Source organism: Doryrhamphus excisus, chromosome 2 (assembly GCF_030265055.1).
Source record: "Doryrhamphus excisus isolate RoL2022-K1 chromosome 2, RoL_Dexc_1.0, whole genome shotgun sequence".
Taxonomy (NCBI): Eukaryota; Metazoa; Chordata; class Actinopteri; order Syngnathiformes; family Syngnathidae; genus Doryrhamphus; species Doryrhamphus excisus.
In genome coordinates this window covers 1,968,184-1,985,000 of record NC_080467.1, presented here as the reverse complement: position 1 = coordinate 1,985,000, position 16,817 = coordinate 1,968,184, and the positions used below count along the sequence as shown (strand labels likewise).

Genomic DNA, 16,817 nt, shown 5'->3' with positions numbered 1-16,817 from the left:
GACTTTAGAGTACACCCTGGAGTGGTTGCCAGTCATTCGCAGGCCACATTTAGACAAAGAATCATTCACACTCATATTCATACCAATGGATTATTTAGTCACCAATTAATTAACCCAACATGCATGTTTTTGGAATGTGGGAGGAGGTTTGAACCCAGATCTCCTGACTGCGTGGCCAACAATAGTCGATAGTACATAAACGGAAATGCTGAGTGACAGGTAGACGGGAAGTGAGCTGCTGAGCTGAGTTGAGTTTTGGAGAATTTTTAGGGATTCTGGTGGCTGTTTTAAGATCATTCGAACATGCAATAAATCAAGTCTGGTGCTTGTGTGTCTCACTGAGCATTACAGTAACATTACGGACACTACATATCTACATTACTACATATCTTCACATCTTTGAACGCCGTATACAGTATTTGTATTTTAGTTATTTTCTGCTTATTACAGGTATTACATGGTAATGGTAATGGTAATGGTAATGGTAATGGTAATGGTAATGGTAATGGTAATGGTAATGGTAATGGTTTTATTTCATTTGAACATGCATCACATCAAAGCTTATTAAATCCTACCCCTCCATCTGGTACTTTTACAATCACTAACATTTGTTGTCTGTTACATTTGTTCACTTCCTGCTTTCCATAATACAGTTTAAGGTGTTTTTGTTTTTTAATAATGCACCTTGTACCAAAGTACGAGATGATATGACCATAGAATGACATAATGGGTACCATAGTAACTGTAACATAGTAAGTGACGGAACACAGGAAATAATACAAAATAAGAGCATGAGAGTAGGAACTAAGGTTGACAAAGTGAAAACAAAAACTGTCACACAAGCAATGGTGCAAAAAAAAATATATAGGCAAAAAATGTGTACAATTTGCTAAAATAAGCATATTTTTGGACAAATAATAGGCAGTATTCCACCACAAAACAGCCTGACTGATGAATTATATTTGGTAATGGTAATGGTAATGGTAATGGTAATGGTAATGGTAATGGTTTTATTTCATTTGAACATGCATCACATCAAAGATGTGAATCCTACCCCTCCATCTGGTACTTTTACAATCACGAACTGTTACATTTGTTCACTTCCTGCTTTCCATAATACAGTTTAAGGTGTTTTTTTTTTTTTTTTTATTAAAGCACCTTGTACCGAAGTACGAGGTGATATGACCATAGAATGACATAATGGGTACCATAGTAACTGTCACATAGTAAGTGACGGAACACAGGAAATAATACAAAATAAGAGCATGAGAGTAGGAACTAAGGTTGACAAAGTGAAAACAAAAACTGTCACACAAGCAATGGTGCAAAAAAAAAATATATATAGGCAAAAAATGTGTACAATTTGCTAAAATAAGCATATTTTTGGACAAATAATAGGCAGTATTCCACCACAAAACAGCATGACTGATGAATTATATTTGGTAATGGTAATGGTAATGGTAATGGTAATGGTAATGGTAATGGTAATGGTAATGGTAATGGTTTTATTTCATTTGAACATGCATCACATCAAAGCTTATTAAATCCTACCCCTCCATCTGGTACTTTTACACTAACTGTTACATTTGTTCACTTCCTGCTTTCCATAATACAGTTTAAGGTGTTTTTTTTTATTTTTTTTTACATAATGCACCTTGTACCGAAGTACGAGATGATATGACCATAGAATAACATAATGGGTACCATAGTAACTGTCACATAGTAAGTGACGGAACACAGGAAATAATACAAAATAAGAGCATGAGAGTAGGAACTAAGGTTGACAAAGTGAAAACAAAAACTGTCACACAAGCAATGGTGTGGATTGTGACAAATATAGGCAAAAATGTGTACAATTTGCTAAAATAAGCATATTTTTGGACAAATAATAGGCAGTATTCCACCACAAAACAGCATGACTGATGAATTATATTTTAGAAAAACGTGCTAGATTGAAGTATTACTGTACAGTGTGTATGATGGTGGCACTCACCAAAGTATTACTGTTGATCACCACGTTTATACTGCATCATATTACTGTTGATCACCATGTTTATACTGCATCATATTACTGTTGATCACCACGTTTATACTGCATCATATTACTGTTGAACACCACGTTTATACTGCATCATATTATGAACCATGTCTGCAGTTAAATAATGTAAACATCCTTTTACAGTGCTTAAGAGCTTAAATACAGTAGTAGTAGTGAGATACTTTTTTATGGTAAAGCGGAAGCAGAAGTTCCAGTAGAATGCAACGTTGATAGACAGCGGTAAAAAGGAGAAGTCATTAAACAGCTTTCGAATTGTCTGTTGCTCTAATCGTAATATTCTGTTGCAGTACGACGCTACAAGTCACTTTCCCAAACCAAGGCTTTAAATTGGAAAAAAAAAGAGAAGAAGAAAAGAGCAGACTGTTGCTCGGAATGTACAGCATGTCGGAATCTGCTAATTATTTTTGACAAACAGCCTGTGTAAATGTAATCACTGCGCTGTTGTTACAGCATAATCACGACTGCTTGGCGGGATTTGTCCATTCGGGGGTAATTAGAATGCCTCAGCCCAAATATGACCTTGAAAAGATTAGCACATGAAGCAAATAATGCATCAATTATATTCAAGTTACACAACAACACGCCCCACAGTCCACATTATTTCTATTTACTAACATTTTTACGTTGATATGCTTGGGCCGATTTCTAGCAATGCACGTCAACACTTCCCCAACCCTTCCATTAGCACTCTCACCATGCGTCATAGTGTGTTTTTTTTTATGTTTTATTTTTATCGCACTCACCTTGCAGGCCACTTGGCTCTGGTCCCGCCCCTCACACTGCTCTCTGGACGGCGGGTTCATTTCCATCACGGCGGGGATGCGCTAAGCTGAAGTGTGCGCCTGTGAAAGTACAGTAATAGACTGACCCGTCACATCCTGCAGCTCCGCTACTCTGCTTCATTACAGGGAAGCGCACAGTGGGAGGTCACCTCATTATTACATATGGCATATCCCTAACTAACACAGCCATGTATGGGATTTAAACATGAAAAAAAATGCAGATGGCGGGTTTGCTCTGATGCATCCAAGCACTGGAAACGGGAAGCAGTACTGGGAATATCACTCCCTCAAACTTTTGCGTTTTTTCAAAAAATAATTTATTAATGATCGCTGTTTCGTTGTTTACTATAGTCTGTTATTAGTCCAAAAATATTGAAATGCAAAGTATATGTAGTTTTCTGGCCACTAGGTGTCAGTAATGATATTACATAACAAACAAAAAACAGACTGTATACATATATTTATACTGTATTATGTATATTTTGTATTTTCATTTTCTGCATCTACTTCACCAAAACAAATTCCTAGTATGTGTTTGATCATACCTGGCAATAAAACCATTTCTGATTCTGATTCTGATTACAGAACCGTAATGCTTTTATTATATGAGTGATGTATTATTACCATTATTACCATTTTTCACCGTCATGATATAATTATCAGTGAATAATTCAGTCAGTCTTGTTTGATTTCCAATGAAATCTTTGGGCTTGCAAGACCTCCACCAAAACCGGGGTTGGACTGTGACCCAAATTTGGTCCTGGACTTTTTGGTCCAGACCGACGTACTACAATCCTTGTACCATCTCTGCCCATTTTTGGTCAGTCTACTGGAAAAACTCCTGTAGCTAATGTACAATGGAACCTTGGTTAGTGTACAGCCCAGTTAGCATGTTTTTTGGTTTAAAAAAAATTGTCAAAAATGGACACCAAAATTTTGGGTATATTTTCCAGGCAGCAAACATTATGGCACGCATCTTGTCGTATTATTTCTACACTGCCTGAAACTAACTGTTTTTAATGTTTTTTAACTGAATGTCCTAGTTAGCAGCTTGCTAACACATGAAAACAGGAAGCGGAAGTCCGCTCCATCGCCTGTGATGTAGAGTTCTGTGCTAACCAATGCAGTTTTTAACACAAACCATGTTTTTGTACGTTTACAATTGCAGTTTTACATGCATAAAACACATTTAAATGAGTATAAATGACAAATGAAAGGGATACTTTAACATTTAAGATTATTTTTACCTTCACTGAAGACACGAGACGAAGACACGACGTGGCAGCGACATCAATTCAAACACCACCTTTGTGTTATTTCTTCAATTCAATCGTGTTTCTCAAATTTTTTATCCAAAGGCTGGCACTTGCAATTTATTTTGCCTCCATTTTGTGTTACTTTGTGTTACTTTGCAGCCGTGACCGTAAAAGAAAAGCGGAGAAACTTGATTGAATTCTGTGCGGTCCGAGTTGATCTCACCGCCATATTGCGTCCTTACACGATCACAGCGACTTTAAACGTTCATCTGTCACTTTCACTCATCATTTAGACGGATTTCAGCATGGAAGCTATAATTGTAAAACTGGAACTAATTTGATTTTTTTAAACGCAATATTTCACTGACGTAACATTTGACATTTTCATGTATTTTCTTCGCTGACAACATTTCCTTGGAACGTCAGCCATTCCAATTTGTCCATTCGGATGACAATGGATGGGAGCGTGTTGGTGTTAATAAATACATCACGGGAGGCGATTGTGTTCTTGTGCTTACTGTTGCATTAAATATCATCAGTTGAATTCTGTCCAATGAAAACAATTTAGCCATTGTGACACATTTTAATGCTTTTAATACAATACACAAAACGTATTGAGTCTTATTTCCTTTAGTATTTCGGCAAAGCTGTCAGCCATAAAATGCAATTACATAAAGTCTGTTGGCACTTTTTCCTGAGGCCGATCACGTTTTCACAAAGTGTCATGTAGGTTTGGACTTAATTGCTCCATAAATAATAAAACCTTTCTCATCTCTGAGTGGCGTTTTCATGGGTTTTCTCCGGGTATTCCGGTTCCCTCCCACATTCCAAAAATGAAAATGTGAGTGTGAATGGTTGTTTGTCTATATGTGTCCTGTGATTGGCTGGCCACCAGTCCAGGGTGTCGGGGAGTCGGGATAGGCTCCAGCCACCATAGCCACGACCATAGTGAGGAAAAGCGGCATAGAAAATCGATTATTACGACGTATATTGGATAATCCAAGTGTAAATGTCACTATAGGGGTGTTATTTCATGTCTAAAAGGCTCTAATTAGCTTAATAGACCACATTTAGAATGTCCTAAACTGATTTTCTTCATAAAAAAAAGTAATCCTACTTTGTGGATATTCACTTCCCATGGTCGGGTGTAGGTTCAATGAACTATGGTATATAATTGAACTCATAGAATTATAATAGCCCATTAGGACTATTATAATTTTATTATGAGTTATTTGTCTGATTCCCTTTTTTAGGAGTCCTTTAAACATGTGGAAGTTGCTTTGCAATACTGGCATGCTGAAGCTACAATGACAGAACACCTCCAGATACGTATGGCCCGTGGGCCGATGTTTGGCCGTGTCTGATCTTGGGACATTCCACCAAGTCCTCTCATTGTGGGGACTAAGCTCATTAAAGTGGTGGAGCAGATGGTCCAGACTTGGTCCGAGCATATTGTGAGTGTGAGGGAGTGAGTGGACATGGTAGGACAGATGTGTGAGGTGACCACAATTCAGACAACTCCCACGTGAGAAGCTTCACCCCCTTCTTCAAAGTCCACCACCTGGAAGTAAAACTTTAAGTGGATTTTTAGGGCAGGACTGAATCAGCCATGGTTCTTCTTCTCGGATATGGAACATCTTTTAGTAAAACAAGGCCGTGCCAAATGTTTGAACAATAACACCCCACCACCAAACACTGCAGGTGCTCAGCACCAAAACTTGAACATCTGCTGCCAGGAAGCTTTTCCTGTCTACCAGCAACTGTCGCACTGCAAGGGAAAAACAACGTGACTTAGATGCACGTTGTTGGACGTCTTGGATGGAAGTCACAAGAAGATACTCCTGACAAGATGTTCCACGCTGCCGTTGTGCCTTGTTTGAGGAAGAAGACCAAACCCAAAGCAGCCAGCGTGATTGTCCCCGGGCACGAGGTGAAGTTCAAGGAGGTCAGACTGTTCCTGGTGGAGAAGAAGATGGGCTCCAGCAGAAGACGCTTTTTGACACAACTGGCCAGGTCAAAAGGCTTCATTGTGGATGACGTCCTCAGGTTTGATACCCTTTAAATGTGGATTTGGAACAGTTGACATGCTACTGTACATTCTCCGGGGCCTGGGTCCTCCACCTTTGTGACACAAGAGGCTACCTGAAGTACTGGAGATGGGGTCATGTGACTGGCTACTGCTTGGACGTAATATTTATTATGTGTGCAATTGTACTATTGTACATCATGTGGAAATATGTGATAACACGGGTAAAATGTACAGCGTATACGTAACTCGTATAACGCATACGACTCCTAGAAGATCCACCATGTTGACATGTTCATGTCTTCATGCTTCACCGATGAGCTTTTGGGATTTTTCACTTCAACCACAATAGTTGAGTGATACGACTAGATAGAACATAGCAGAACTGGAGGTAGCAGAGATGAGGATGCTGAGGTTCTCATCGGGAGTGACCAGGATGGATAGGATCAGGAAGGAGTACATCAGAGGGACATTACATGTTAGAGGCCTTGGAGATAAAGTCCTTTAGGCCAGACTGAGATGGTTGGGAGAGAAAACCCGGAGAAAACCGGGTAATAAATTCCGACATAAATTCTGATCACCTCACAGGTTCCTCAGCATTGCATCGATATTCTGCATAAAATAATATTTACTGATAACATTCATGGGTGCAAAAATAAATTTAAAATAAATTTCATTCATTCATTCATTTTCTACCGCTTTTTCCTCACAAGGGTCGCGGGGGGTGCTGGAGCCTATCCCAGCTGTCTTCGGGTGTAAGGCGGGGTACACCCTGGACTGGTGGCCAGCCAATCCCAGGGCACATATAGACAAACAACCATTCACACTCACATTCATACCTATGGACAATTTGGAGTGGCTAATTAACCTAGCATGTTTTTGGAATGTGGGAGGAAACCGGAGAACCCGGAGAAAACCCACGCATGCACGGGGAGAACATGCAAACTCCACACAGAGATGCCCGAGGGTGGAATTGAACCCTGGTCTCCTAGCTGTGAGGTCTGTGCGCTAACCCCTAGACCACCGTGCCGCCCCCTCACGAGGGTCGCGGGGGGTGCTGGAGCCTATCCCAGCTGTCTTCGGGCGAGAGGCGGGGTAAAATAAATTTAATAAATAAAAATAAAACATTTCTGGAATTAAATTATAATATAATGTCTACAAAAAAAAAAAAAAAAATTTTAAAATATTAAAAAAATCATCCTGTCAGAAATTAATTTCAAGTTTTATTGGATAAATACAAAAAAAAGAAATAATTTTAGCTATATTTTCATTTTCATTTAATGGCCCAATGAAAACCCTGATAGTTTCATTAAAAAATAATGTAAACAGAAAAGGATGTAAACAGGTCCTGTCCTGAGAAAACAGGATGTTTGGTCACCGTATCGCTAATGTCGGGTGAAAGGAAGCGATCACGTTGGTGGTTCTAACGGCTACTCTTCTCTTCTAGAAAACGGAACAGAGACATTTTGGAAATGTTTCTGTTCTCTCAACTTAGCCGAAACCTTAGAAGAAACTTCTTGCACACAAAAGCTTTTATTTCATGAGTTTGTTGAAACTTTTCCACTGAGGTACACAAAAAAAAAAAATATATATATTGTAAATATTTTTGTGAGCTACCTGAGGACGCCTCAGGCCTTCATTGTTCTTTTTGTCGCTAGTTGAAAGTACTCTCACATGCTAAATTGTGCACATTCTTCTGTGTGATCTAAAAGAAAGCATCGGAGTCAGCCATGAAACGACAAAGCGAAACGACAAAGCGAAACGACAAAGCGAAACGACAAAGCGCACGTTCCACTTGGGGGTTTGAACCTCTTTAATGACTCGATACGGAACGTCTTAGCCACGCTGGTCTTGATAAGCGTCTCCATGTTATGTTGCAGTTATTGATTCAGAACCCGTGTCGTGTATGCTGTTATCCAGGGTCCTGGTGAGTGTTGTGCGACCGTACCAGTGTGTGTGTTTGTGTGTGTGTGTGTTTGTGTGTGCCTGGCGGCCTCATGGCAGCATTCCCAGAAACGCAGCTTGAGTGCCGCTTCAGTTACACTCGGCTCGGTACAATAGTTTGAAACCAACGGCAGGAAGTCGAGCGCGCCCGCCTCAAACCGACGTTAATGCGGCGAACTGACAAAACTGATATCAGCTGCAGTTTGACCCGAACAACAAACCGTCCGGGTTTTAACGCCGCACTCAGCATATGGCTGGATGTGCCGCGCGAAGACCTCCGTGGGTGACTTTGTTCCAAGATGTTCAGGAATATGTTCCAAGTAGGAATCATTCCATAATTCATGATATTCTATAGACTCATGCAAACAACTAAGAATAAACTAATTGAGTTATAACAGAGTTATAACAGAGTTATAACAGAGTAAATAAATAAAACACGTCCTATGGTTTTCATTCATTCTCTATGTCGCTTGTCCCCACTCGACTTGCAGGGGTATGCTGGAGCCTATCCCACAAATAATACCAAAATAAAACAAAATGATGCTAAAAAAACGACCCTAGTGAGGAAATGGATGGATGGCTGATTACTATATTGGATAATATGAGTGTAAATGTCACTATAGGGGTGTTATTTCATATCTAAAGAGCTCTAATAATGTTAATAGGCCACATTTAGAAGGGATAGCCGGGATAGGTTCCAGCATACCTGTGACCCTACTGAGTATAAGCGGCATAGAAAATGGATGGATGACTGATTACTATATTGGATAAAACAAGTGGAAATGTCACTATAGGGGTGTTATTTTATGTCTAAAGAGCTCTAATAATGTCAATAGACCACATTTAGCAGTGATAGCTGGGATAGGTTCCAGCATACCCGTGACCCTAGTGAGGAAAACTGACATAGGAAATGGATGGATGACTGATTACTATATTGGATAATACGAGTGGAAATGTCACTATAGGGGTGTTATGTCATGTCTGAAGAGCTCTAATAATGTTAATAGACCACATTTAGAAGGGATAGCTGGGATAGGTTCCAGCATACCCATGACCCTACTGAGTATAAGCGGCATAGGAAATGGATGGATGGCTGATTACTATATTGGATAATACGAGTGGAAATGTTGCTATAGGGGTGTTATTTCATGTCTAAAGAGCTCTAATAATGTTAATAGACCACATTTAGAAGGGATGGCTGGCATAGGTTCCAGCATACCCGTGACTCTAGTGAGGAAATGGATGGATGGCTGATTACGATATTGGATAATACAAGTGGAAATGTCACTATAGGGGTGTTATTTTATGTCTAAAGGGTTCTAATAATCCTGGGGTAGGTTCCAGCATACCCGTAGCCCTAGTGAGTGTAAGCGGCATAGAAAATGGATGGATGTATTTTTTATTGTTTGTATTAGTATTGTGTTTTAGTTTTTTAGATAAATGAGCCGTCACAAAAGCAAAACAATATTTTTGTTAAAGTGAAAGTTTTGAAAAATGTCTGGGATTGAATGAGTTAAGACGATGACGAGGTCACGGATCATTCTCGATGTGAAACTCTCGAGAAGAGCTTTTAAACGCTGTAGAAATTGCATTCATCATGGCGTTCCAATCATTCCACTCCGATGTGCCTGTTTTTCCATTCTGATGGAATTGGAGGCGATTGGCTGAAATGAACATGGCGGCGTCTAAGCCACAGAGACCTCACCGTGCCCGAGCTCTTTGACTTTAGCGTGTCCTTGTGTCAGGGCTCACGGTCCCGCTCATTCACCAAAGTACAATCTGGCATTGGGCTCACATTCTCGCTCATTTGCACGTCCATCTCGCTTGTAGGGGGTCGTGGGGCTCCAAAAAAGGGGGTAAAAATGTGTTATTTATCTCCAATGATCATCAATCCTAATTATAAAAAGCTTTTCCGTTGGAGTGAAAAACCAAGCCTTAGCATCACACTGTAACTGTACGTCATTAGCTCGTCCTTGGACTTTTCACTGCATTAGCTTCTCAAGGTTAGCACCCAAAGTCTTTGGGAAGAGATTGGCGGTGAGACCCGTGTGCCAAATAAATATCATTTTGACAACTAAGGCTGACAAGGTGAAAACAAGAACAAGCAACGGTGCGGATTGTGACAAAAACCTTCCTGCTAGCTTGATTTTGGATCAACCTTTGCAATGAAAGTATTGTCACGCTCCGTGGTGACTCAGGGTTGTTTCTATTCCTCATTTTTTTGTCCCTCGTTTATCCTTCTGTCCTTTATCTTTATTATTCCGATACAAACACCTGAGCTGGGCGGAGCCACCGGACGCCTGCAGATGCTCGTCGCTAACGCCCTTCTTTACCCTCTCAACTCTTTTTTTTTATGCTTGTCTGCATCCCGGGATCAATCCACATCACTCAGACCAAACCTGACAGCTGTAGAATTATTCCATTAGATTCATCTTTGTCTTCAATATTCAATATTTTATTAAACACACTTAATAAATATATAAACGTAATAAAACAAATGGGTATTCACCACTAACGAATGATAATGTAAGATGATTCATGAACACATGGAATTGGAATCATCTACTGTGTCAACGTTTAGAAGCTAATTTGTGCATAATAATGTGCAAGAATCCACTGCAATTATTATCTATTATCTCTAATATTTGAAAATATGAATTATTTTTAGCTCAGAGTGTGTTGTCATTCCTTTAGTTTAGCTGCCAGAATACAACGTTGACGTGATTCCTCTTCATTCACAGTGACGACATCACTCACGTGGTGTCCGAGGACAGCGGGGCATCATCCTTGTGGGCGTGGCTGAAGGGGCGTGGCCTGAACAATCTCTCCAACATGCAAGTATTGCATGTCAGCTGGTTCACCGACAGCATGAGAGCCGGGAGGCCTGCAGCGGTGGAGAGCAGACATCTCATCCAGGTTTGATTTACAGGATCCACACGGAATCACATAGTAGTAGGCCAAGGTTTGGGAATACCACCCGGCGCTCCGTAGCCAACAGTTAGTGGAAACAGGATCAAGACATACCTGTCAATGTTTGCAATCACTGGCAAAAAAAAACACGTAGGTTTAGTTTTTTTCTGGGATTTTTTTATATTTGATGGAGACGGGGGAAAAATGGGAAGTTTCTTGGGGAAAATGAAAAGGCTGACAGGTAAGGTAGGACTTCTAAAGTTCCTTTACTTTTGTGGCTTCACTGTATCATATCACTATATCATATGTATCATAGTTTTTCATAAATATGTGTCAAGGGATGGCTCAAACCTGCAATAAAAGCCTGTAGATAAAAGCAAGTCTGGTGCTTGTGTATTTCACTCAACAATAAAGTAACTTTACTGACACCTAGTGGATACCAGGGTGGATACGACCTATTCTCATGTCTTTGAATGCATCATCTGAATGCCTTAGATATGTATTTTAGTTCATTTTGCCATTTTTATGCTGGAAAAAAGAATAAGTTTGGCAAAACATTTATACAATTTGCTTAAATATGCATTTTTTTAATTAAATTTTTGAAAAACAGTGAAGCTACAAAACTAGACGCGCACATGTAACAAGGAATTCAGCTATTTTATTATGTATATAAATACATCACAACACGTTCATGCACATATGCCCCCCAAAAGATGGCACTGCCGGGCTTTTGGGAAGCCCAAAAAGCATATCGAAGCCAAAAAAAAAAAAAAAAAAAGTCAAAGACAATGTTTATTTTTATTTTTATTTTCCCCCCAAAGCCATCGTAAACTTTCCCAATTCTGCTTCCCTACGACGGAATCTTTCTCCGTCTTCTGTGAGGCCGTCATTAAATGACAGCGTTAATGACGCCACGCTGACTTTTATTGATGCATCTCCCTCGCCAAGCCTCTTTTGGTTTGGTGACCAAAGTGGGCGACCTGCAAAGTGGGCGAGGCAACGCCGTGTGTGCGGCGCTTTAAATAGATTATTTATGAGTGATAAAACCATCCCAGCAGCTATCATGTAGCCATATAATATTCCACAAATAGACTCTTTCTGGGAGGGATGTTTGCCTATGGATCCTTTGGACGTTGTGGAAATGAAGAACGCTTGTCTACGTTTGAAGGCGTTAATCTGACTCATATGCAATATTTCATAATAACTGGAACTGGACTATAACTGGAACTGGAACTGGAACCCTTCTGCTTTATGGGGTGTCAGTATCTCTCTTTGTGTATATTATATGAAAATATGGATGCAGGGGAGAAGCCTCCTATGTAGGATGTAGGATGTAAGATGTAGGATGTAGGATGAAGTATGTAGGATGAAGGATGTAGGATGAAGGATGTAGGATGTAGGATGTAGGATGAAGTATGTAGGATGAAGGATGTAGGATGTAGGATGTAAGATGTAGGATGTAAGATGAAGGATGTAGGATGTAGGATGTAGAATGAAAGATGTAGGATGTAGGATGTAGGATGAAGGATGTAGAATGTAGGATGTAGGATGAAGGATGTAGAATGTAGGATGTAGGATGAAGGATGTAGAATGTAGGATGTAGGATGTAGGATGAAGGATGAAGGATGTAGGATGTAGGATGTAAGATGTAGGATGTAAGATGTAGGATGAAGGATGTAGGATGTAGGATGTAGAATGAAAGATGTAGGATGTAGGATGTAGGATGAAGGATGTAGAATGTAGGATGTAGGATGAAGGATGTAGAATGTAGGATGTAGGATGAAGGATGTAGAATGTAGGATGTAGGATGTAGGATGAAGGATGAAGGATGTAGGATGTAGGATGTAAGATGTAGGATGTAAGATGTAGGATGAAGGATGTAGGATGTAGGATGTAGAATGAAAGATGTAGGATGTAGGATGTAGGATGAAGGATGTAGAATGTAGGATGAAGGATGTAGAATGTAGGATGTAGGATGTAGGATGAAGGATGAAGGATGAAGGATGTAGGATGTAGGATGAAGGATGTAGGATGTAGGATGAAGGATGAAGGATGTAGGATGTAGGATGTAGGATGAAGGATGTAGGATGTAGGATGAAGGATGAAGGATGTAGGATGTAAGATGTAAGATGAAGGATGAATGATGTAGGATGTAAGATGTAGGATGAAGGATGTAGGATGTAGGATGAAAGATGTAGGATGTAGGCTGTAGGATGTAGGATGAAGGATGTAGGATGTAAGATGAAGGATGTAGGATGTAGGATGTAGAATGTAGGATGAAGGTTGTAGGATGTAAGATGAAGGATGTAGGATGTAGGATGAAGGATGTAGGATGAAGGATGCCGGATGAAGGATGAAGGATGTAGGATTTAGGATGTAGGATGTAGGATGTAGGATGTAAGATGTAGGATATAGGATGAAGGATGTAGGATGTAGGATGTAGGATGAAGGATGTAGGATGTAGGATGAAGGATGTAGGCTGTAGGCTGTAGGATGTAGGATGAAGGATGTAGGATGCAAGATGAAGGATGTAGGATGAAGGATGTAGGATGAAGGATGTAGGATGAAGGATGTAGGATGTAGGATGTATGATGTAGGATGTAGGATGTAGGATGTAGGATGTAGAATGTAGGATGTAGGATTGATGACCTTTTCCCCGCCCAGCGGTATAAGACATATTCATATTAGGATGCATAAGACATAATCATGTAACATAACTGGGGCTGTCAAATTATTCAAAAATGTCAAAAATCAGATTAATCACACTTCTTAAATGAATTAACTATGATTAATCACCCATTTTTACTGTATTTAATAAACAGAAGTCTAAATGACAGAATAGGATTATATATATTAGCATGTATGAACGACTCCAAGTCAACTGAAAAGTCCATCCATCCATTTTCTATATGGATAGCGGGGGTGCTGGAGCCTATCCCAGCTGTCTTGGGGCGAGAGGCGGGGTCCACCCTGGACTGGTGGCCAGCCAATCACAGGTCACATATAGACAAACAACCATTCACACTCACATTCATACCTATGGACAATTTGGAGTCGGCTAACATGCTAACCTGCTTAACAATGAGAACTATTTTAATCATCTTTTTGATAAATGTATAATTGTTATGCAACATATATAACAATAGCGCACGCTTCCTGTCACCTGTAGTCCTCAGATCATCTGTAAAGTTCTCCCACCAAAAGCATGACTAATTGAATGGACACAATGTTCCCCGTGTGATGTCTAATTATGGTCAAATATTTTATTATACCCTTGACATATACTTTGCAAATGTGAAACCATTCCTACGTAGAATGAAAAAGGCAATTTACAGAAGGTAAATTGGATGATAGCGAGCAGATTTGTAATGCCACGGGTTCAATGCCGTAATGGATTTGGATGCCACCAGACTGTGAGATGAGTGTCGTTAGCCTGTTGCCCCGGAGACACACGGTTATAAAATAATGTCTCCGAGGCAAACGCTTTCTTTTTTATGTAATTCAGCTTGAGCTCCTGCCTCTTATGGTCGGGAATATGAGCCGAGGAGACGTCTCGCCAAGCGGGGGCTAAACAACTTCGAAGATGACAACAATACAAAATGATGCATTTATTTCTTTATTTGTGTTTTTCTACGCAGGACACCTTGCCTGCGGTTCCACAGGGTTCTACACTCGCTCCTGGGACAGCGGTTTCTCAATATGCCTGCCAGAGACGTACGAGCACTGACAACAAAAACAAGATTTTCACAGTAAGTTACCTCACCACACTACATAGTCTTTTATTTTGAAGTGTCATTTCCATTCATATGTTTTCTACCGCTTCTCCTCATGACGGTCTCGGGCATGCTGGAGCCTATCCCAGCTGTCTTCGGGTGAGAGATGGGGTCCACCCTGGACCGGTGGCCAGCCAATCACAGGGCACATATAGACAAACAACCATTCACACTCACATTCATACCTATGGACAATTTGGAGTGGCTAATTAACCTAGCATGTTTTTGGAATGTGGGAGGAAACCGGAGTACCCCGGAGAAAACCCACGCATGCACGGGGAGAACACGCCCGAGACAGAGATGCCCGAGTAGGGAATCGAACCCGGGTCTCCTAGCTGTGTGGCCTGTGCATTAACCACCTATCCACCGTGCAGAGACAAGCATAGCGCTTGATGGATTTACACCTTTGGGGACGCAACATTTTTGCCCATCATCCACAATCATGATTTGACTCGCGGGCCGCATTGATATATATTTATATATATATTTTTATTATATTATATTATATATATATTTTATTATATATATATATATATATATATATATATATATATATATATATATATATATATATATATATATATATATATATATATATATATATATTACACGTAACAGTCCACCTGGTATTATTGTATCTGTAAAATTGTCATGCAATCTGCTATTATTATTTATTATTTTATACTTATATTTAAATATTTTTAAAATAATAAAATATTATAATAATTAAAATAAAATTAAAATAATAATTATTATATTATTATTATGTAAAATATGCAAATATATTATTATTATATATAATTAATATAATAATTAGCATTAATATAATAAATATAATAATCATAATAGTTATAATAATAATATAATAATTATTATTTTAATTTTTATTATTATTATGTGCTTGTGTCTCTTTTTTCAGGAGCACTTTGTAAACAACAGACCATGTCAAACAACGAAATTGATACAACCATCAAAAGGTTGGCTCCGGCCATGATGCCAGGTTGTATGTTGAGTTTAAATTAAATACTTTGGAAAGATTGGGCGGGCCGTATTCAAACACTTGGCGGGCCGGATGTGGCCCCCGGGCTGTAGTTTGCCCACCCCTGGACTAGAACGTGTTTTTTCTAGACGCCACATCCTAGCTATTTTTAGCTAAAAATACACGGAGGATTTTCATCTATTTCGCCGATAAAGCCCTCTAAAAAAACATACTAAACCCTCCAACGATATCGTTTACGGCGTATTGTTTTCACATGGCGCATACCAACTTATCTGACTGCAACAACAAAAGCCAAACAATCCCAAATCACGGCACACTTTAAGAAGCTAACCTAGGGGTAAAACGTTGGTCCAGACGGGGGCCGAGAGAGTCAGGACCGACATGATTTGGGAGTGTAAATGTGGAACCTACCAAGACATACGGACAGAACTTTGTGTAGACCAGGGGTGCTCACACTTTTTTTTAGCATGCAAGCTACTTTTAAAATGAGCGAGTCAAAATGATCTACCCACTACAAAAATGCACAACATCTATTTATTTTCAAATGTATTGAGGATTATTTGTACGTACAATGTATGTTGATGTACCTTACATAACCAAATGAGCCAATATTGCAAAACACACATAATTAACTATTAACATTTTTTGTAATTACCTGAGTTTACTTTGATGACTTGCACTGAATTGAACCAGCCAGGGATGCATAGTCCGGACAGTAGCTGCTGATAGCCAGCCTCAAGCACACTTCCAAATGTTTATCAGTCATGGATAATATCCGTATCATAATATCCGTATAATATTCCATATCCGTATGGAAGTGATATGTTTTTGCCTTTTTACTTGGTCCAGTTTTTGCCTTTTTACTTGGTCCAGTTTTTGCCTTTTTACTTGGTCCAGCTCCTTCACTCATTTTAGTGACCATAAACTTTAGCGAGGGCTTAAAATCTGACGCAATTCGCCGACTAGCTTAGCACTTTGCATCGTTGTTTACGCATGAGCGGTGACCTAAAGGTCAAAATTCAGTTGTCATCTGACTGGTTGTCCTGTATGTCAATCAAGTAACGGGG

General features: G+C 39.6%; 2 protein-coding genes across 3 annotated transcripts in view; one reads left to right on the top strand and one right to left on the bottom strand.

Moving 5' to 3' along the window:
- blnk (B cell linker) overlaps nucleotides 1-2,949 on the bottom strand; it is a 29,850-nt gene extending 26,901 nt beyond the window's left edge. The window contains exon 1 of one of the 2 annotated variants that reach the window (XM_058064152.1): nucleotides 2,803-2,949. In XM_058064152.1, the coding sequence (XP_057920135.1) occupies nucleotides 2,803-2,868 (66 nt within the window). In that variant the 5' untranslated portion in view covers nucleotides 2,869-2,949. The remainder of the gene's footprint in view (nucleotides 1-2,802) is intronic. The other variant, XM_058064154.1, reaches the window with a different exon arrangement.
- Nucleotides 2,950-5,946: 2,997 nt separating this feature from the next.
- dntt (deoxynucleotidyltransferase, terminal) overlaps nucleotides 5,947-16,817 on the top strand; it is an 88,272-nt gene continuing 77,401 nt past the window's right edge. Inside the window, exons 1-3 of the mRNA XM_058064827.1 lie at nucleotides 5,947-6,143; nucleotides 10,809-10,983; nucleotides 14,616-14,726. Of these exons, the coding sequence (XP_057920810.1) occupies nucleotides 5,947-6,143; nucleotides 10,809-10,983; nucleotides 14,616-14,726 (483 nt within the window). The remainder of the gene's footprint in view (nucleotides 6,144-10,808; nucleotides 10,984-14,615; nucleotides 14,727-16,817) is intronic.